The 23,326-nt window shown below is 43.4% G+C and overlaps 2 protein-coding genes across 2 annotated transcripts in view; both read right to left on the reverse strand.

Moving 5' to 3' along the window:
- Window positions 1–2,739, reverse strand: part of TBC1D9 (TBC1 domain family member 9) — a 50,992-nt gene extending 48,253 nt beyond the window's left edge. The window contains exon 1 of the mRNA XM_062637225.1: window positions 2,386–2,739. Coding sequence (XP_062493209.1) covers window positions 2,386–2,512 — 127 coding nt within the window. The 5' untranslated portion in view covers window positions 2,513–2,739. The remainder of the gene's footprint in view (window positions 1–2,385) is intronic.
- A 10,004-nt stretch (window positions 2,740–12,743) lies between these two features.
- The window catches only part of RNF150 (ring finger protein 150), a 141,627-nt gene continuing 131,044 nt past the window's right edge, over window positions 12,744–23,326 (reverse strand). Inside the window, exon 8 of the mRNA XM_062637252.1 lies at window positions 12,744–13,416. Within this exon, the coding sequence (XP_062493236.1) occupies window positions 13,384–13,416 (33 nt within the window). The 3' untranslated portion in view covers window positions 12,744–13,383. The remainder of the gene's footprint in view (window positions 13,417–23,326) is intronic.

The raw sequence follows: 23,326 nt of genomic DNA on the forward strand, positions 1-23,326 counted from the left end.
CTGTCATTCTATAATTTAAGACAAATGGCTTCAAGAGTCAATAATAAGGGAGTACAAGTCAGCAGAAGTTAGATCACAAAAAAAGGGACAGCTGTATTTACATCCTCTCTTGCATATAAAAAATTCAGACCACTCCCACCACAGTGAAAAATCTTGCATACAGTATTTCTAGCCAGCTTCAAGGACACATAATCTGGTTTCCCAGAGAGCAAGCAGGCCAAATCCTTTACTTTCAACTAGGTAACTTCCACCTCTGTCACAAGAGCTATAGCCTTATCAACTACAGAACTTCCACAACCCAAATGCTACCATTATTGCAAATGTATACCCTGTTGACCATTTCAACAGATTTACTTACTCTGAACCCTCAGGATCAGCTTGGTCCATCAATACTTTTCTTTTAACCTGTCCTATGTACCAAGAACAACCCAATGGCTTCCTTTACCTGCTGCAGCACTCAATGAGAAGACTACAGCTATTAGAACAACCTGTGTAAAATTACAGTATTTTCTTAAAAAACAAATAACTCTAAATTCTACTTATTACTGTCTACCAAGAGTGGGCTACATCCCTTTTTTTCTTCCTTTCCCACCATTTGTTGACCACTGTGTCAAAACCCCATGTGCTAAAATGGCAAAGGTTGACAAATTCTCATACAGCTCTTTAAATACTGCCAGCACTAATCACTTTCTGTAGGTTAGTAATGGCTGGCTGTTTACTTATGGCTCTGGAAACATGCTGAAAAAACCTACAACTTCTTCCAGCCCTTTCCCATACAAACAAACCTCCTAGAAATTGTCTAGCTTCCTGCTGCTACTACCTCAAAGCCACAGCAGCGGCAATTCCAGGCAAAGCATGGACACTAGTAAGAGGTACATGGAAAGAAGTTTTCAAAATACACATAAAACTTTTCCATTCTAAAACCTATTCACTATACAGACTGCACACACATACTAAAATAATGGATACAGTGCACAAATACTTAAATTCCAAGGGGGGAATGTAGAAACCAAGACAGAACTATTTCTGTATTTTAAACTCCAACCAAATGCTGACGGTTTATCTGGCCTTCACAAAAATAAAAGGAGTGCACATTTACAAATCCCACTCCCACTCAAGGAGTAGATCTCCAAAAGGGATGTCTCCATCTGTCCAGTGATATCATCAAGCAGACAATGGCAAGAAAGCTTTGAGATGCATGCACTGTGCAAACAGGTTGAAAAGAACCCCCCAAATTCTCAATATATTTCCCCAATAACTGAGAAATGATTAGAAAATTGATTTGGTACCTCAAATGATCTCTAATTCAAAGATAACAAAGTCAGAAGGATACTGGAATGCCTTGTGAGACCACTTACACAAGATAAAAAAATCCTTAAGAGGACAGGGGGCAATCCACAAAAGTAGAGCCTGTGAAGAATTTGTCAGTAAATACAGCAGGGGTGAACTTCTGAGGCAAGACATGCTTTTTATGGATTTGCTAATACTGCCCATAATTCAAAAGATTAAAGAAATACTAAGACCCACAGCCAATGTGATCACTTCCCATGCAAGAATGGTTTATCCACATACAACATTGAAGAAGACTGAGGATCTCAGGAGCCTACATGAAAACACACCTTACAGTGGTCCATTAGCTTAGATTATGGATTGTTTACAAGTCCACAGAGCATTCAAAGGCTGAAGAAATGTTTAATCTCCCAGCAAATATGCACAGGACCTTGAGCCAAACACAGATATAGTCCTCGTTTATTTTCATTAGCAGGCACAGTATTACACAGACCAAGATGCATATGACCCAAAGACCTACAGAAGTGCCTGCAGTTGCCAGCAGTCGAAAACAAAGCATTCAGGAAACATGTTTTACAAGGACACCCTGAAGAATACAAAAAAGATGAAGCAAATCTGGTCTCACAGTACATGACTGTGCATCACAACATGCTCAAAAAGGAAATCTGGTCACATCACACCGCGATGTATGAAGGCACCGGACACAGCAATGACCCACACAAACCTTCACAAGGAGTAAATCCTCAAGGGAACCTTAGCCAACCCCCATGGGAGCCTCAGCGCATTCCACTCAGCCGCACAACTGAACAATACCCACCCCCCCCCCCCATCCTCATAGCGCCCTGCGAGGCACCATCTGCCCCGCCGGCAGGGAGGCCGGTCCCCCCGGCACGGCGCGCACCGGGGCCCCGCACCACGCGGGGCGGCGGCGGGAGCGGGGCAGGACCCGGCAGCCCGAGGACGCCAGCACTCTCCCCACAGTCGGCGGAGACCCGCCGCCACCCCCAGGGAGCCGCGGGGGAAAACGGTGCGAACGCGGCCCCGCCCCGCCCCACCGTGCCGTCCGCAGGACCCCGGCCACGCCGCCGCCCTTACCGGCGAGTCCCCCTCCGCCGCCATCGCCGCCGTGCCCCTTTCTCCGTTGGAGGATGAAGTAGGGGTTGGCCCGCTCCGTCACCCACAGGGCGTTCGCCAGCAGCACCTCCTCGGGGTTCACCCACATGCTCCCGGCGCAGACAAAGCCCGGCCCGCCCGGCCGCCCGCCTGCGGGGCGCGGTGACTCACGCACGCACGGTCAGCATCAGACTCCACCATGCCCGGCCGCCGCGGCACCAGCGGGAGCAAGGTTAAGGGGCGGCAGCCGCATTAGCTCCCCGCGGCTCCCGCCGCCGGGCGCGGAGGGGCGGCGGCAGCGGGCAGAGGCAGCACCGACATGGGCGGGCGGCCCGGCCCGGCCCAGCCCCGCACTCGCCTCCCCTCACAAAGCCCGTGGCGAGAGTAGAAACGACGGTGGAGAGGCCGCGCGCGCCGCGCTCCCCGCACCTGCGCGCGCGGTGGGGCGGGGTCAGGGAGGGAGGCGGAGCTTCCGCGCACGCACCGCCCTGGCTGTGCCCTCCGCGCGGCCGTTCGAGGGAGCGGTGTGGGCGCTGGGTGTAGGGACCCGGGCACCGGCATCGTCATCGCTGTCCCTTCCCCGCACATCCCGGCGTGCCTCCTCAGCAGCCGCCGCTGGCCTGCGGGTCCGTGCCTGGCGTTCATCTGCAGGGTCACTGGGGAGGAGATGGCTAGCACCCCTTCATAACTGCCCGCACTGAAAGATGCGGCCTTTCCACTGCGTGGCAAGGAGTTCGTGAAGTTGGGTGTTGAAGGGAAGAGGGGACTCTGGCCTCCGCTTCGGAGGAAGCCATCCATTCCCAGGAGGTGATTGGGCTGCCCTCTTGCCACACCCAACCCTGATGGACCCTTCTCTGCTCAGCACCATTTCTGAAGTTCACTCTGCTGCTGAAGACTACACGCTATGCTTGCTGGTATGACTGGGAGAGGATTTGAGGGCCTGAAAAGCCCTAAAATAAACTGCTATATTTGACTTGGCAGATATGCCAAGCGCATTCGGAGGGTATAGTAGTATATGTAGAATCATAGAATAGTTTGGGTTGGAAGGGACCTTAAAGATCATCTCATTCCAACCCCCTGCCATGGGCACAAGACACCTTCCACTAGATTCACTGGCCTCCCTTTCTTCAGAAAACTGTTACTATCAGATCAAATATTTATCTTTGGTTTATTACAGGTACAGAGAAGAGTAAATTAAACCACAAAGATAATATTAAAACCATGTTCCAAGTGCAAACTTTCCATATTGAGGCTGTAGCTTTTTAGTAGAGTTTAGGCTGGTGCTGGTGTGGAGCTGGTACCCAGTGCTCATCATGTGCATATGAACACATGGTCAGGGGAGAAATGACTCTTGTCTGAAGTAGGAGTCATACGGCTGTTACTGTATAGGTAAAACGTTCAGCAGAGGGAAGTGACCGTCTCTGATGGGCGCTTAAAAACTGACAGTACTGCTCTCCATCCCTATGGGGAATGGTCATCGTTGTTGCTAAAGCACGTCACCACAGTCTGAATGGGAATGCAGAACAACTTCTTCACCCTTTCTGAATTTATCGGAGTCAGGTTATAGTGAATTGTAGTACTGTTGAAATGAGCCTATCCTTTTAACTGCAAAGGGTTTTTTAAGGGCAGTGTTTTTAAAGAAAAAGTCTGGACAAGCAAGTTTCTTACAGCTTTGAGAAGAAATTTCAGGATTTTTTCTTTAATTATTATTATTTTTATTTTTTTTTAATTTTAAACCATTTCTAATTAAAACCTATATGCCAAGTAGCTTAAATGTTAACTTCTAGTCTGGCTAAAAGTAGTGGCAAAAATTCCTAGTAGCTTGCTTTGGTAGAGGCAGGACGTCACAGACACAAGGCTCTTGTGCTGTCACAGCAGTACTGAGGTCATTACATACTAGTGATGTCATCACTGCCACCAACCTACAGTAGGACTACTAAAGCCACATGGGTGCTTTTGGGAGGAGCAGCCAAATGGTACCCTGCTGCAGTGAGAGCTGGTGTGAAATTAATTTTCTTTGTGAACAGTGCAGCTGACCTCAAGAAGGAAAAGAGCATCATCAGAGGCTGGGAGATTTTTCTGCTTCCCATTCCTAACTTGCTTTTCAACAGCAGGCACAGACAGTTATGCATTGAAAACTGTAAGCACTGAAAACAGCTGGCAGGCCTTATTAGTACCAATTAGTCAGTTTTAGACGCAACAAGGGTGACATATTACTGGCATAAAGAACAGCAAAAGCATAATTTCTAACATCCTTCCTATTTATTTTCCATTAAGCATTCTAGAACATTTGAATCAAACTGCAAAGAAAGAAAATTTCATCACTCAAGTAAATGGCATTTAAAATGAGGTTATATTGTGTTTTTTTGCTGCTGTGTTGTAGATAGTATCAAGGCATTTTTCTTCAATGGAAGCCTGATCTACTTTCATAGTAATAAAAAATAGGCAGTGTGAAAAATGGCTGACATTTGTACTGAAGGCAATGAAAACATTCTCATGCATGCCCATTGTGCATTTTTATCCCTCAAGTAAAATGCTCATCTATGTGCATTTTTTTTTCTTGATCTTAATGCTCCATTATAAAGTTTCACTTTCGTTTTCCATCATGTAGTTTGGGAATAAAATACAGAACTTCTGGTCAGACCTGTGTACTATAGTAAGAATTAAAAAAAAAATATTAAATGGAAATAAAGGAATAATTGCCTCTGCTTGTTTTGAAATATTTTGTTGGGAAAAAAACTGTGTAAGGTTGGGATCTTAATGTAGCTTTAACATTGAATAGGACTGTTTAAAATTTCTATGCTATTAGATTTGAAACATCAACATACACGATTCAGTTTTGAAAAATGGGTTAAGGCAACCAGGAGCTGATCTCAATATAAATTATAATAAACTTATAATGCTATAATATAAATCTCTCAGGGAAGAAAATAAACATGATTCTAGAAGGACAACCATTCTGTTCAACATCATCAGACTAATGGACAATAACAGTACTCAAGCAGAAAAAGATTAAATAAGCAGACACTTTACCATTTATTCCCAAGAAGACCTTCTTTTACAATGGACCTCTTTTTTAGATGAAGCCAACTAGCATTTGCTAGTGGTTCATGACAGCCATTCTGCTGATTAGGAGCAAAGGTAAAATATTGGGATATTAAAAATTACCTTTGGGAAATGCACACATTGCTCAGGTTGGAACAACAGCCATGTAGCTCCTGCCCGAGGACATACCTTAGCATGGAGAAGCACCTGGAAGTTGTACATGGAGAGGTGGGCATTTAGATTTTTGCTGAGAAGTGTTTTAGTTTATAAATAGTACTAAATCTTTAAAAGACTACAGAACATTGCTCTGCGTGTGATGTGGGATGAAACAAAGTGAAGGAAAAAAGCATCCAAGCTTTCTTAGTGTATGGTCAACTCAACTGACACAAACCTTAATGTTTGTATGCCCATAGCACACTATATAGAAGAAATTCAAAGCATTCAAAAATAATATCACTTCTATCATGCAAGTGTGTATTACGAGCACTTTTACATGTGAGCAAACTGAATCATATAAAGTAATTCTTGCTTTGGGTCATCCAGCCAGTTGGAGAACAAAGGGAGTTAAATCACAGCATCCGCTATCTGCAGTTCCCCACTTCCAGCTGTGATCAGTGTCCTTCAAAGGCAGGACACTCTCAGGCCCTTTGTCATCCCAGAATAATTTTGTACTCCTTGGGTCTAATCTCAAAAGCTATTTCTGAATTGATCACGTAAATGAGTATCGTTTATGTCAAGTGCCTGCTGGGAGATGTACGTTTTGCATGAAGTGTGAGATTAAGCACATTATGTCTTTTCTCCAAATTGCAGCACAACTTGCCTGATAAGAAGCAGTTAATTTCTGTAGGATTGAGGCAGCTATTCAGTACCAGGCTACCAGAAATATCATTTACTACCCTGGGAGGACAATGTCAAAATGTCTCCCAAGGGAATCTGGAATCGAAATTTTTCAAGGTCAAGGAGTGAGAGGGAATCAGAGAGAATCCTAAACAACCCCCCTGGAGTTCGCAACAAGAGGCGGGGACATGTTTACCAGTGTGAAAGCAGTTTTGAGAGGACAAAGTGTGCCCAGCTAGAGAAGCATCTGTACCTCATTAAAAGGATGCTGAGAGAAGATTTTTCGATTTGCTGCTTTGCAGAAGAACAAATCTCACCTATTTTTTTTTAATTTTTTTTTTTTTTTACCATTTTCCTTGCTGTCACCTTCCTTGCATGTTTTGTGTGTGGTAAATGAAAACATTTCTTGGCTTCTGCATTAATTTAGCTCAGTTGAAAGGTGATTTCAAAATAAAAGCTTGCAGCAGGGTGTTCTATTCCTATTGCTGTGGTGATTATCAGAAGGGAAATCTCTGGCATTTCTTCTGGGTACCTACAGCGCAGCAGGATAGATCTTCCCTGAGCTCTAGTGCTCATTTTGGAGCTCAACATGCAGAGGTGGAAGAGAAGAGCAGAATTTGAATGGCCTCAGGCATGCAGCCTGGGCTGCATGGCAGGGAGCGTACCTGACCCTCTGGCAGGAGCTTTCAACAATGACTCTAATTTACCCATCTTCAACAAGAGGCTTTTACTAAAGCTACCTGCATCCCAGGAGGTCTGCTACAGCTGAATTCTTTTATATTGCATATCCAACAGGAAACATTAACTTTGAAGATAATATCCAGTTGTCTCTTTCTCTTCCTAGAACATTTTCATTGCCTGGGAAGACTGACAAATTCAGGACAAACTATTGCAAGCTTTCAAGGAGCTTAAATAAAACTTTTTCATATTCCCAGAATATTTTCATATTCTGCAATGCATTTTTTTGCACTTACCTGCAATTATGACATCTTCTTGAATATGCCATTTAATACTTTTCCTCCCATTGTGAATGACAGCTTTTTTAGGCCAGTCTTTTGTGAAGTCCTGCCAGTCTCCCGTGGCAAAGGGGCAACTTAGAATCACAGAATAGTTAGGGTTGGAAAGGACCTTAAGATCAGCTAGGTCTAACCCCCCTGCCATGGGCAGGGACACCTCACACTAAACCATCTCACCCAAGGCTCTGTCCAACCTGAACTTGATGCAGGTTGATAAAAAGCAGTTCCCTACTTTCCATCAAGACATTATATTTAACTACCCTCAGGTTTCCTAACAACTGCTTTTCTCTTTATAAAGCAGTATTGGTGTACCAGGCTTCCCACAGGCAAAACAGCTGCTTGCCCACAGCCCACACATCCATTTGTGGCCTACCTTGCTTCATGAAGTGTGTCAGATAAGATTCACAGTTACCAAATCTCCTGTCATATCTATACTATCCTTTGAACTCTGATAATTTCTGAAGTGTAGGTATCAGAATTTGAGAGAGCTTTACCAGTTTCCTCTTTCTTCTGACAAAAGCAAGGTCTTTGATACTTTGGAGACCTTCTGGCTGAATCATCCTTTTTTTGACACAGCACTGCACTGGGAACACAGTGAGTACTTTATCCAAAATCTTCATGCAGGAAGAACTTTCCAAAGCAGCCATCCATGTTTTGGATTTAACTGGCACTTTTTACCTTGTATCTGGTTTATGAGCGTAAGCACTGGGCTGTAGTAGAATGATCTGGATCCTATATAGTAGTGACTTTATAACACTATTATCTTCTCAATCTCTATGTCAGAAACCCAGTCAGTAAAAATCCTTTAGCACAGTATTGATCATGTAGAAAGTAAAAATTATATGTGGACTGCTATAAACCTTCCACCTCACTATTATCCCCTTGTCCTTATATCTTTCTGTGGGTTCATTGTATACCCAACTATTATGACCAAGTTAATTCCATATATGATCTGTGTTTACAGTTAAAATGGCTTTGGCAAAATCCAGAAATCTGATACCAACTCTACTATCTCTGTTGACCAAAGCTTTCATCCTGCCCAAAATTAGAAACAAGCTTTGCTTGACAGAATCTATTTCCATGAGACCGTCTATACAGTGTTCAAGATAAAATACAATTATATTCTCATCCTGGAAATGTTTGCTAACATTGTGGCAGATTAATCATTCTGTTCTTGTAACCAAATTCAGTGATAGACTAGTCCTCAGTTTGTTAGGTCTATCTAATTAACAAAGCTTGTTTTTAAATGTCAGAGCTACATCAGTGTAAGAATGAATGTATAAAAATTTCAACATCTGCTATCTTCCCGTGGAATGAAAATAGGAGAATCTTAAGAATTAAAACTCTAAAGAAGTTATTAAAATTTTCTACAACAAAGAAAAGCTAACGATCATAAAACTGTTAAGAAAAAAAATCGTCCCTTTGAATATTCCTTAAGAGGTCACACACATCTGAGTGAATGTTACTAACATAACTGGAAAGCCAACAATCATATGATGGCAGCTGATATTTTAAATGCAACAGTTACCTGAAAAGGCACTGTCATCGTACTCCAATGAGATGCTAGGAAGAAAAGGAGCAATATCTGCTCCTTACTCTCAGATTCAGCAATCCAGCTTCATCTTGCACCTTCCTGTTAGCACCTTCAGGAGCCACCAGCAGTCAAACAGATGAGAAGTCGCTGAACCAGTTCACCAGGCAGCTTCATTAGCACTGCTTCCGTAGCATGGCCGAATGAGAAAGTTTGAAATAAAACGCTGGCAAGAAATTGGCTTTCTTTTAAAGATTCTTAGGGTTTCATTACATGCCGCCATAATTAATAACTTGAACCAGCTGGAGATGATAAATTTGTTGAGGGACAACATAGGTTATGCTGGACAATAGAGAAAATCTGTCTTTAAGAGTGTTAATAGTAATTACTTACCCCAGAACCTCTTCATTAATTACTTATGCTAAGTTTCTGAATTTAAATACTTTATTATGTGTCATAAGACTTAATTGACTTTGCCTATTCATAAACTGGTATGGTTTGTTTAACCTTCATTCAGAATAAATTTTGTTTACCCTTCAATGATATTCCTTTCATTTCTATGCATTGTTTTTGTTATCTGTGTTATGCTAAAATAGAGCACACATCTGCTTTAAATTATTTAAACATGTAATATTCCATTGAAGATGAGGATTGAACCTACATGACCTATGGAAACACAGGGAAAAGCCAGGGTACTGGTCTGTCAATTTATTCATTTGTGTATTGAATGATTTACAGAGTTAATTTGCAGTTAGTTTACTCTAGTGCTTCCCTCACCATTAGCCTGGAGTCTCCAGGAGCTTTTTTGGTTGCTGGGACCGGAAACCTGAATACTGGCTCAGAGATCATCAAAGCATAACTGTGCAGGGAGACATCATGAAGCAGATTACAGAATTTACACGCTCATACCTCCCAGTTTGGTTTACAAACCCAGTTAATAAATCAGAGTCATAGTAGTATATTGTAATAATTGCAATTCTGTTTAATTGTGATGTCCCTTACCTTTTACCAAGTAATCTGATGTGATCACGGAGGGAGTTAACAAAGATGTTGATTTGGCAAGTACTATCATAAAGGTGGTAACAGAATTTGTGGGTGTGGATGTGCCTGTTCAGAGAGAGTCTGAATAGGGGTGGTGTTTTGTTTATTTTATTTTATTTTTTAAATAAAGAAGAATTTAATATAAAACTATGCTCTAGGTTTACTTATGTCTCTTGTTGAACAGGTTCTTCAGAAAACCAGTTCTATTTGGGTATCCCAGGAGGCCAGGTTTGCTGTAGGAGTTGATCCACAAAAGCCAAATACATGACTTGGTTTGTGCTAATTTTCTGAATGGACCATGTAAAGAAACAATTTTGTGAAGAAGCATGGAATGCCTCATCTGATTCCTTTCAAATCAAAACTGCCCCCTTGACTTACTTGAAGATCAGACCTGTCCCATCCCTATTCAATGGCCAGGTTTAACCTACTTACCTCCAAGGTGGTAGCTGAGCTATCTGGAGTTGCAGAGGTCACTACGGAGGGCTGTTACCATGCTTCAGTGAATGTTGGGGAGGGGATCTAGTCATGACTCACCCCTCAGCCTTTTCCTTTAATCTGGTCATTCCCACTTCTCTAGTCCCAGCCTGTAAAATTTGGTATTTCTGTGTTAGATCCTCATCACTTTCTTTCAGTCACCTCTTCTCCCTGGAGGCAGAAGAGAGAGGGAGTTTATTCTGGTATTACAATACCTCCATAGTGAACAACTGAAATACAGGTGTCTACGCAAATGAATGTAGAAACCAATGCAGTTGATGCAATTTCAGCACAGCGCTCTGCTGGCCAAGAAATACATTGCCAACTTGCACATGTGCAAATTACAGAAAAATACAGAAATTCATGTTTGAAAATAAAACCACAAAACTAGTGGTACATTGAAGAATACAACTTGCAGTTATCCTCCCCCGGAAGAAATTGCTCTTGTGGGCTGGTTGATTACTTCATGTGTTTGCTCATGAATGAGTCCTGTGCTAATGACTCCTGTGGAAGAAGCTGCCCTGTACTCCCTGTGCTGATGGAACTGCATGGAAAGAATCTGGAGCAAGGGATTAAGGGACCAGTAGGTCCCTAGGCTGGTAAGAATAAGATGCCCTTCAGGAATACATATAAATCATTCTTCAGTCATTGATAACAATTTTCCTTCTAACCCACTGCTTAAGAAAAACTATCTGTCTAAAATAATAAATCAAATGTGGCAGTTGACTAGGTGTATTGACAGTAGAAAAATATAGTTCGGATCAATTTCAGGTGTATTTCTCAGTGATGCAGACCTCAAAAAACAGAAAGTGGAATTCCAAGTTTTCCTCTTTTGCTTGAAAACAACCACTGAAAGCAGTCGTGGAATATATCAGCTCTAAAAGAAATCCATTGAGAAAGTCACACATCTGGTAAATCATGAACATGCAGAGCCTTGGCAATTGGATTACAACCTGAACTAAAACATGGACTACACCATGAGCTTTCAGTACAATTAATATTTTATTCTGCTGTTTATTTGATTTGCAATCTGCACACACAGTGTTTACTTTTATTGGCTGCAGCACTAGCTCGGGTGCTTTGCCAGTTTTTCCACCAGTCTCCTTACCATCACAGAGCCAGCCTCTTTTACAAGAGGTGTTTTGAGCTAGAGCTAGCCTAGACTTCAATGGCTGTAAGCTGCATGGGCTCCAGGTTAATTCAGTTCAGTACTTGCCTTCTTTCCAGGCACTCATAAATGTCCTAATGTCTTCCCGCAGTTCCCTCCCAAAGCAAAGACAGGCTTTCCCTTATTTGTGGCACTGAATCAAAGCATAAAGCACCAGGACACCTACTTCCATACACATACACAGAAACATGCCTAGCATCAGCCCAATTTGAGCAACATAATAATTTGCCCATTACAGAGAAAAGAATAATATATAAGCTAATATACACTATTAAGCTCATATAATGTATAATCTAATATACTAATATATAAGCCAAGGGAAAAAACAAGCCAGCCCACCAAGTACAGTAGAACTAATGGGATCTGGAGAACGTAAATAATTCAGAAGTTGAAGGAGAAGTCATTTGATTAAAGTGGGAAAGGAGGATAGATTGGATGAGGTTTTCGGTATAACTGAGCTTGGTGATGAGGCACCAGAAGAACGAAGGATTAAAGGAACTAGTGCAGAAAGGGTATTGGGAAGGAAAAAAAAAAAAGGTATTGCTGGAAAAAGGAGAAAAGTTAGCAGGCCAAAGAAGACAGAGAATAAATGAAAGATGAGTATAATGGTGAAAAAGGATGGGAATAAAATATGCCAGTACCTAAGTAAGTTCTTCCACTATCAATCTTAACAAACTCATTGAGAAAAGTCATTATCTCACAGTTTGTAAGTATATCAGTGTGCACATCATGGGTGAAATTAATTACTCTTGAAATCTCCATCTTGTCATGTAAAGAAGAAAAAAAAAAAGGATGTATTGAAACAATCTTTCAAAATCATTTGTCAAGAAATGCATATTTAAGTAGTATTAGATGCTCCATTAAGGCACAAAAAAAGAGTGCTCTTCTTTCTTTCTTTTTTCTTTGCAACATCCCAGAAGCAGCATTGTTAGTGACACATAACCACAACAGGAAACCACTTTCACCACTTTCATTATTTTTTCTAGGTATGACTAAGTATGAAATCGTTTCAGAGCAGGTAGAGCACCAGAGACATTACTTATTCTTTAGCTTTGCTGAGTACTTAAGTATATTTTTGAAAATATAACATCATCAAGACCAGGTTGGACGAAGCCTTGTGTGATATGGTTTAGTGTGAGGTGTCCCTGCCCATGGCAGGGAGGTTGGAACTTGATGATCTTAAGGTCCTTTCCAACCCTAACTATTCTATGATTCTATCTTTGGAAAAACGATCCCATAAAATATCAGTTATGAATTATACAGAGCAGTCCATAAATGTACCAACATAGGAAAAGCTAAAATTCCTTTCTAAGCAACTCAATCTATCTTAAACCAATTCTGAGGCTGGAACAAGTTTAGGTGCAAAGTATTAACATCTTCTGTTAACGACGGCCCACAGCCCTTTAACAAGTGAACATTTTAATGACTTGGAAACTCTTGAAATAACTCTCTATACTATTTTAAAGGCCCCCCACTGATAAACTCCATTAGTTTCTCTGCAGAATTAATGTATTATGCATTATTACGTAGATTGTATGCATATGCATTATTAAAATCTTTGTAAACCCATGCTAATGACTTTGGTAACATCCCCTTCCAGGAGCTGCCACGCACCAGTGAAATACCTGATCAATTGGGGATTTTCTCCCCCCTCATAAGAGAGCTTATGCAATTCTTTAGCTAGAAGCAGTGGATAACCTGGAGGAGCTCCTGTCGCCACCTTCTATGCACTGGAAGCGAAAGGGCAGATAGTGCCAATGCTGCACAGTGATGATGATCCCTGGTGCCTGTGGGATGGCCTGGACACCACAGCACCCTGCTCATCACACACTTGCTTGATGGAAGGTCAGCCTCTGCACTCTCAGTTGCTAGGACTTGAGTGGCTTGCTCAGTCTATTCCCCTGTGATAAAAAAGTAGGCATCACTCAGATGCATGTTTTAAAATAAAACCAGAGGATGATAATAAATAAACTCAAACATGACTAATGTACAACCCCTACATTCAGTTTTGTTCCTAAAGCATCTTTACCTTGGCTGTAACTCTGGTTCTCCAAGATGATGGTAGTGCTGCTTATATCTCAGCCGGTGTAATGAGCCTTCTGGATGGGCAGGGAAGGAGACAACGCCTCTCTTTCCCACTCAGCAGAATTCATGTGCAGCAACTATCTCAAAGTCCACAGCACATAGCTCTTTACAAATCAGCAACTGCAAGCAACAGAAAATCAGGGCTGAAAATGATGACTACTTTTTTTCCTCCCTATAGAAGCACAGATGGGTTCCACAAAGACTGAAGTCTGTGTCATTGCATATATCAGTTTTGTGGTGTGGGATGGAGGCTTGAGCATTTGATCCCCAAAATTTTACAAGTAATTTAAGAGAAATGACTATTGTATATCTCAGTTTTTCTGACACCTTATACCTATGCGCAGAAGCGAGACTTCTGTAGCCATGAAAACCAGCTGTGGAAAATCAAGGAAGTTAGCCAGACAACTTTGGGTTGAAAAGTATTGAAGGTAATCTGGCCCAACAACTTCACAAAGGGACTGAATCAATTTTACATAAAATAATCATTAAATTTCAAAATGCATGTGTGTGTCTGTATATATATAAAGGAAAAACCTCAGGAATCAATTTGTTGGTATTAGAGAGAAGCAGCCAGGAATGCTTTTCATTCTCTGTACAGCTTCATGACATATTTTATTTGTGGTTTGCTTTGAAAAGATGAAGTGTAATTGCTCTCAAGGCAAGAACAGACGGAGCTTTTCAGAGGCTGGAAAGTCATGTGTGTTTTGAACAGACTAAATTGTTTTTTTCTCCCCTAAGAAAGATAAAAACAGAAAAGTGAAGCAAACTCTTTGGGCTGAAGATGGGCTCACACGAACATGTACGCAGACAAGTTTTGAATAATGAAGGTCCTGTTGTTGCACATATGTTTCAGCAATGTAGTCACAGGCTGTCTGGCCCATCTACATTTTTATAGTGTTTTCTTCTCATTGATTGCTTTCATAAAAACTGATGGTATCACTGGAAATGCCTTTTGGAGCCAATCCTTCAAGTTTAGCTCTCTAACGCTAAATGCACTATTCATTGAACATGGTTTTGCCACTAGCTTTAGATCCTAGCCCTATGACAGTGCCTGCAAAAGTATCCAACACCCTTAGCTCAAATCTGTGTTTCATGACCCCAAAAATCTGAATGGAACTACTGATGTCTTCAAACATCAAACACAAAACAAGGCAAGAACAACACTGAATGGATCCATTAATTGCCACCACCCTTGTGAGTAATTTGCTGATGATAAGTGATCATCAACAAGGTAAATTCTGTTTAAGCTTAAGGTTGTCTCTTGCTTGGCTTGGAAGATGTAGAAATCTGCCTTCCTAATGCATAAAGACCTTCATAGTGCTCTTCTGTGCAGGCTCTCATTAGAATAATGGGAAGGTAACACATTCCATGACATCTAACATATACAAGAAACAGGAGGTCCAGTCACAGGTGGAGAACATGCAAAATAGTTGTGCAAAATAGGTTACAGGAAAGGTTTCCTCTATCTTTCCTGAAAAAAAACCCACAACCAAACCCAAGGCACCCAAACCCAAGGCACCCAAACCCAAACCCAACCCACCCAAGCAAACCCAGCTGATTCGTGGAGAGACACTTACCCCAGCTAGTCTTGATAAAGCATCAGCACTAATTTAAAAAAGCAGGGAAAAAAAACCTGTGCTAAGGAGAAATTGTTCTGACCTGGTGAGGTTTTCATGGGCTCTCTGCCAGCTCTAAGTCAGTCCTCAGCATTTCCCCATGTACTCTTCAGTAGCTGAGTATCAAAGTAATTGGAGGAGGAGAAAAATAGGTGGTGGTGAAATGTAAAAATCAGTGGAATCTGGGTAATCTGTTCAAAGAACACAACTCTAATGTAATGAACAACCTGTGTAATCATTCCAAAATAACTCCATGGTCAGGCACATTTAAGAATAATCTTGCTTTCATGAAGCATAAATCTGAAGGTGGATTTACTGATCTGGATTAAGGGACTCTTCACCTCCCCGACAAGAACAACACTGTGCCCCAAGGAATCATCCAGATACAAGTATTGTGGTATAAATCCACAACCTCCCATAGCTTACCTCAAACTTCATGTGTAGACCTGTGCATTGCGGAAGGACAAAACTAAAAATAATTGCTTTACAGATATTTGCAGATGATACTTAGTGGCTGCATCTCAGTTAATGAGCATGGCAGCAGGGATAATGTGAAGGCTTGGGGATTTTCTACCAGTTGCCAATCATCTCTTAGTTCAACATACCCAGACCAGAGTGAAACTGGAGTGACACCATGGAGAAGACTACAGCCACTTTCACCTGGCACAAATCAACACAACAACAGACTTATGCTGATGTTTTTCAGATGTGTCTCTGGACCATCAGGATCTATATTTAACAACTGGTATCTTGCTTCCACGCACCCCAGCTTGGCCAGTCTCCCTTTCTGCTGATGGCCTGGGTAGCCAGGGGCACCCATGTGTTTGTTCCTGGATAGTTACCCACATGCCCAGCTAAAAGGTGGTCTTGTAACAGCCAGACTAGTGAGGCCCATTATGGAGATTTTATTTCCCCCTTTCTCACTCCACTTTATTATCTGTGCCCCTGCAATATTTATTTGATAAGCTGCACTGCCTGCTTAACCAACCACATCTTTCAAACTTATTTATGAGGGATGACAGATGAGCTTATAGTGCAAGGGAAGACTGATAGGTGAGAGCATATTACTGCATCAGGGTGACACGAAAAATTATTCTTTGATTATTGAGAAGCAAAAGACCTCTCCCAACATAGAGGAACATACCCCGTTATCTGCTGTGCCTCTGTTGTCCTCAGTGCAAGGAGAAGGACTGCCAGACCAGGGAAACATTATTGCTAATTTGCATTTATTCAGCTTATAAAAAAGCATCTACTAAGCTCAGAGGTCATGGAAGAATGCAGATTTACAAGTCCCATGGCAGAAATATTTCCTTTTTCATAGCATACATTTCAGGGGTAAGCAGCATCAGTGAAAGATTTAAACATTCCATCCCTTTGAATGTTTAAACATTTTTTTTTAATAATTACATTGTTTCACATACCAGCTGGGTCACTTCCGCAGCCTTTCCTCTACTGCTCGATTCCCAGCCTTTCCCCTGCTGCAGCAGATCTGAATTTCAAAGTGCATCAAGCAATCCATCCAGCCCCATCTCTGCATCTTCTTTGTGAAGCATGTAGCTGCTCTCTCACCTCTCTTTAACATCCAATAGCAGCTAAGCCCGGATAGGAGCTGGAAAAGGAGGGCTGCTCCACGTATTATGAAAATATACCTTTCTACGGCACTGTGAACAAGGCGTACAGTTTTAAAATCCCAGAACAGGGTCAACCAAGGTCTGCCTCCTTCTGTCACTGGGAAGCACACACAGCTTTTTGTGGTGCACTAGGAGGCAGGGTGCTTTTGGAGGGGAGTCAGGCTTCCTTTGCAAGAAATGGAAACCTTTACTGGGCAAAGGAGGGACCCAGGAGAGCAAATTGCACATCCTCACTGTTTCATCCATGAGGCTCAGCAAGCTGAGAAGCTCCTCCACGTCAGTGACCTGGAGTGAGACAGTGAGCTGAGGAGGAACAAGAAGATCCCATGGCCAGAGCAGAAGACATCCCTGCAGAGACATCAGCCCACGGGATGGACTGGCACTTGCTGTCCAGCTGTTTTGGCCTTGCCAAGACACCTCTGCAGCATCATGGGTGGCAGATGTACTCCCCTCTGCATTGGTGCAGCCCAGCCCTCCCACCCACTGGCTTAGACAGGCAATGCAGTGGACCCCATCTTTAACAGGCAAGCACTGGGAGTGATGCCGGGGTATCAGCAGCTCTCCCACCAGCATCTATTTGGCTGGATGCAGAGACATGGAGACGCCAGGGCCTCTAGCAGGGTGACTCCACCCCAGCACTCTTTCTTTTGCATGGTTTCACCCTCATGGGCCAACCAGAGTTGTGATGTGTGAGTTCTGCGGTGGAAAAGCTATTTGCAGCATGTGGCTGCAGAGAGCATACCGCTGCACTGCATCAAGCATCATGAGGTCTGGGGGGAAGGAGGGGGGGGAGGTGAGAGTCACATCTCCTTCCCCTTTTGAAGGAAAGCTCCTCAGAAGTACCAGGTTAAATCTTCCCCTCCCTCCCTTCCTTGCCATTAATGGCAATTGTTTTGCTATTCACCCTAGGTAGACATCTCTTCAGTTCACTTAACACACTCACTGCCTGAAAATAAGCTGTAGAAAAGCTCATATACTGGACAGGGTGACTTAAGGACTGTATGCAGGGCCAACGCATAGTTTTGTTGATCCTGACTCCCAGTATAACTAGCCTGGACACTGTAATGACGATGAGTGAGATGTGATGAGACTGCCCAAGCTGCAGTGAAACAACACTTACTCCCTGGCACACAAAGCAGATCAGTTATTAGACAGGGTGTCAGCACCACCACCTTGCCCTTGCTGTTTCCAACAGCTTGGTTATGTCTGAGCATCCCTCCTCTTCTCCCCTTGACCACACAGCCAGCAGCCTTTGGTTGAACCTCTGCATAAGAAATCAGCAATCAGGAGCAAAGACTTTTCTAGAATTAATACAGGAACAGGTAATTCAGCCAGCAAAGCATTCACTGTCTGGAAATAGCTGTCAGGCGCCAGTGCCCAATGTTGATTTATTCCTTTGTTTCTCCAGATGAGGTATTTCAGCTCCTTTCCTAAGGGGCTCTGTCTGAACCACGTTTGGACTGCAAGCAATTCAGCATGCCTGGCTGTCACAAGGTGCTGCTGCAGCATTGCAGCCCCTGTACTGGCGGTGTGCTAGCTTTTAGAGTGATTAGTTTCTTACTTATTTTCCAAGGCTCTTGAATGAGCTGTTGACAGATACTTTTTCAGGTACGCCCTCAGCTCTTGCAGCAGACAGACATTTCTGGCACTGGGATGCTCTCCCCTGCCTCCATCAACACTTCTGGCCAAGCTCCCATGTCTAACCACAGTTCAGAGACCAACCACTTGCCCATAGGCACCATGATGACACTGCATACATGTGCTGGAGGGACACTTTGACTAGGTCAGTTCTAGTAAAGCAGAACTGCCCCTTGGGCAAGCCCAGCTCCTCCTGACAAGGAGGCTTCCCACCACCTCGTGCCTGGCCACCTTCCAGGGCTGGGGATGGGCACCGCGTCTGTTCCACCGTATCCCATAGCCTGGCCCCTGGTTGTCCACAGAGCACCTCCTATTCCCATGGGATACCACAGCCACGGTCCTGCATTGCCTCCAACAACAAAAGATTTGATTCAGTCCTGTCCAGTTTTTAGTTTCTTTCTCATTCTTCTTGCTAGAAGGGACATACTGCACACACAGCCGGACAGTCCCTCTAGCCCTTTGCTACCTAATCACTGTGTTAATTGTGGTGATGATAGGGAAAGCCCTTTCTGTATTACCTCTACTAACTTTAATTTTTAAAATTTATATTTAAAGACCCTACCCATAGATTTCCATTGTTTCTTTTTTTTTTTAAGCTCGTATCAGGAGTGTATCTGGAGGTAGCTGGAGTCATGAAACTTCATTGTTAATCAGCCAATGACTTTGGCTGGGCTGACATTTTCCTGGCTATTTTTAGAGTATGACTCAGACACTGCGCTACAGAGCCTGCAAAATCCCTGTGGGCTGGTACCAGAGCCTCATTCAAAGCTGTGCTGAAGCATCACACAAGAGGAAAGGTAGTCAAAGCAGGCAAAGGCTTTTGTTCTAGGGCTGTCTTTAGAAAAACAGGTAAACACGGGAAACAAGGTGTTATGGCAATATAGTGGGATATTAGGAACTGGAAGGGAAATTCTACCTGGCCCTCACAGGAACATTTCCATCATGCACTATTAGGCTGTTGGAAACAAAGCGTTGCGAGTGCCCCCTCCTAGATGTACAGTTGAAAACCCAGAAGTTCAATGTTTCCTCCCTAGCCAGTCCTATGGGTAATTGAAAGCCCTGCTTCCTTGCTGGTATGAAAGCTCATTTCTTGAGTCTCAGCTCTCATCTGGTCTCCCTACAAGCTGTTGTTATGAAGAAAACCCACAGACCCAGTTAGTGACTCTCCTTGGTAGGGGTTCAAGGATACATGAGGTCTTGGGGGGCCTGGGTGGAGGCAGGAAAAAAAACGCATCAGTCTTTTGCACGCCGCCTTATTCTTGTGCATGACGAAGTTATGCATCACTTCAGAGAGGGCTGACAGATATCCTCTGAAGCTCGATGTTCACCGTGTGGTCTCTGAGACCTGCCTGTCAAAGCAACACATCGCTGAAGAAGCAGCTATTCCTGTGAGCTGGGTTTCTCCTGTGAATTATTATGCAATCTGAGCCCACATCAATCAGCTTTAATGCAACTCAGAAGTAGTCAAAACTTCCCAAGAATCAACCCCTTGGTTCCTGCAGTCCCTGGGTTTGATTTTAAATTATCTTTTTTTTTCCTTTTCCATTAGCAGAAAGTATATTTGATCTGAAGTGCAGTGGAAACTCTGGCTGCATACTGGGAAGAAATCATCTAAGCAGTTATCTGTTCCTTGGCACAAATGCCCTCAAATACTTATCTGACCTGAGTGTAAGCAGACAGCAAGGTATTTCCATACCCAGTCTGGATGTGGGTAGCCAGGAAGCTATGCAGCTACAGCGAGGCCAGGAGCCCACTCCCAGCTCCTGAAGAGCCTGACCCTCTCTCTACTCTGAAAAAGGAAGCAATGAAAGCTATTGTAGCAGCATCCACGATGTTAAGGTGTGCTACCACACACAAAAACATTGCTTAAGGAAAGGTCAAGCTGTCTCCTTCCTGCTGCCTGTCTCCCAGCTTCCTCACTCACTAAGCCTGCTAATATCTATCACCTGGGTTTGCTGGGATAGCTATTACAGCAGTGCATTAACTAGGGCTTGAAATTAAGAGAAAGGCTCTCAACTACAGCTCTGCAACACACCATAATTACAATTAATCATTTACTTTGTGCTACAGTGCTGCTGATTACACCCCAGCTACAAATGGGTGCCACCTGTAAAAGCCCAGGCAGCTGTAAGCCGTTGCAGCCACCCTGCCACATCAAGGGGCAAAGGCACTGGCAGGAGAGGGACTGTTAAGAACACTGTCCCCACCACCTTGTGCTATTCAAGTCTGTAGTGCCAGTTCCCCATCTCTGAGATGCCAGCCTGTTTTTCCCCCTACAAGCAGCAAGGTTTTCCTTCAGTTGTTACCCTGTTTCTTGGACATCTTCTGATCTTATTGCATGCATGAGATCCCATACCAGTGCTGGGAGGGAGCCATCTGAGCCCATGGCAGGGGCAGTCTGCCTCCTAAGTCAGCAGCACTACATCGATTTCTAGCAGCCAAAGGTCTGGCACTCAGCCTTCCCGAGGAGATGTTACAAGCAACTCTGGAGTGAGACATAAAACATTCATAGCATGTGTAACTGGGCACTGCAGTAATATGCATGGATGGCAGAAAGCCTTTCTTCTGTACCCTGCCAGCTAACAAGTGAGCAGTAGAAAGCTTTAAGCCTAAGGAGCTTGTGTTTTAAAGTTTTTTTCATCCTGTAATCATTTTTATTCTAGTTAGTACAACTAGAAAAATGTTACTTGCAGCACCATCATCTTAAGCAGCAGCAAATCCCACAGATCAATAGGACATTGCATTATGGTACTTCCTTTCATTGCTTTCATGGTTTATGCCTTCCATGTCTTTATCTCATGCAGGAGTAAATAACTACGTGATTGTTTTCTGCAATGGCATTTTACACATCCCTTAAGCTTCCTGCACAAACCAAGTAGCAGACATTTTGATATCCATCTTTAATGGGGGTAGAAAGTGCTTTGTATCCTACAAAATTTAGGAGTGTCTGGGTGCTTTTTATGGCAATATCAGTTTTCTGAGGACTGATTAAAAGCACCTAAAGCACTGCAGACACAGGACTGAACACTAGCCAATGTGAACCCCAATGGAATTTCCAGCCCCCCCAATCGGGCAGCTCACAGCAGCTCCCAAAGGCAAGGTGCAAGAGGCACAGCCCTTGATATGTAAGTGATTTCATTTATAACATGCGTTATCAATGCAGCTTTTTTATTGCCTCCTTGTAGGGCAAGCTTCCCTGCCATCATACTGCCCAGGAACCTGGGCTTGCAATGCTCCAAGGGTGCAAGCAAGCAGATAAGTGAAGGTGGATGATAACCGTCACTGGTGGCCCTGAATTTGTCTAGTTACAAGCTACAGAGAGATTATAGACCCCCACAGCCAAAGGAAAAAGCTTTTCTGTGGAAAAAAATATTGCCAAACCAAAAAAAAAACACCATACTTCAAGTTCATTCATAATACACCCCAAACAGAGAGCCACCTTCTCCTTTGCATTTTCTGTGATGAGCAAAAACGCAAGTCAGAGTCACACAGGCAACACAGAAAGGCATTGCTGCAGAAAATAGCTCCTCCTGTGTGATCAGAATATGAACAGCCAAAAACTTGTGCTAAAAGGATAGAAGAAAAAGAAAAATGGACTGCAAAATGCATCAAAGCAACCACACTGCCTTTTACTGGCAATGTGCTGCTACCTCCTGGCCAGGATACCTGCCCTCCCCCTTTATGTAGGGACTAGAACACATCTGAGGGATTGCTACCTGCAGAGGAGAAGGTGCTGGGAAAGGCACCAAGAAGCCTGTACAGTGCCTGTCATGGCCTTTTGGACTGGTTTGGATGATGCTCACGTTTATCTGGTTTCACAGATATGGGCATCAGCAGCAGGAGGCCTGACTGATGGGGGACATTTTCCCTCATGCTGGGACATGGGGAGGAAGACAAACCGTTCCACGTGGCAGCCCCAGGCTTTGAGCATCCCCACGGGTGTGCCAGTGACCTACAGCAGCTCTTCAGGGCTCAGCCTTGACCACCAGCTGGGGCACACTTGCTGCTGAAGACATTACACACACAGAAATATGGCTGGGGTATCAGGAGACAAGGAGGCTGTGTCATATGGTATGCCCATATGTAGCTATTTTTGAGAGGCATTTCTTTAAGGCATAACTTGTTTGCAGCTGTTCCCATGCAATAATTTGTTACCACATGACAAACTCAAAGTCAACTCACCACAAAGAATTACAGCAGTAATGGAGAAAAGGCAGGGAAGGAAGGAAAATGCTCCTGAGCATCAAGATTTCTGCAGAAGTGAGCAAATAAAGGAGACATAATCAACCCAAAGAACAGGAGGCTCGACTGCAACCTCACTGAATGGAAGTTGGGAATAAATCTATCAATGCCTGTGGGGTTGTAACAGCAAACTGGGTCTGAAAATGAGGCTCCAGGATGAAAAATATCACACAAAAGAAGGGAAATTTACAGGACTACTAGATTTCTAGGCTACTGCCATGTCTTGCATGTGTGGAAAAGAGGCACCCAGCAGGTCTGCAAGCAGCTTGTGTGTCTGGCTCCTGCTGCTCCATCAGACTCAATGTGCTGCCCTATGGGTGTCTCCCACCAAGATGCTGCTCCAGCCTGAGCTACTGATCTACAGCTTTGGCCACCAGCATCTCTTCAGAAAGAGGGTCTCAAGCAACACCTCCTGCACAACTCTACCAAGGTTTTGCTCTCACAGCTCACACCAGGTCCAAGAGCATCAATTCCGAGCTCCAATGGTTTCCACTAAGAAATACACAACCAAACAGACCTCTTCCTTAACACACACACCATGCACAGCACCATATCCTCCCTGCAGCCAGCTGAACCCCTGATACCTTCATAAAAAAGTG

This window comes from Pezoporus occidentalis, unplaced genomic scaffold, assembly GCF_034315485.1.
Source record: "Pezoporus occidentalis ecotype Australia unplaced genomic scaffold, CSIRO_AGI_Poc_V1 ctg51, whole genome shotgun sequence".
Taxonomy (NCBI): domain Eukaryota; kingdom Metazoa; phylum Chordata; class Aves; order Psittaciformes; family Psittacidae; genus Pezoporus; species Pezoporus occidentalis.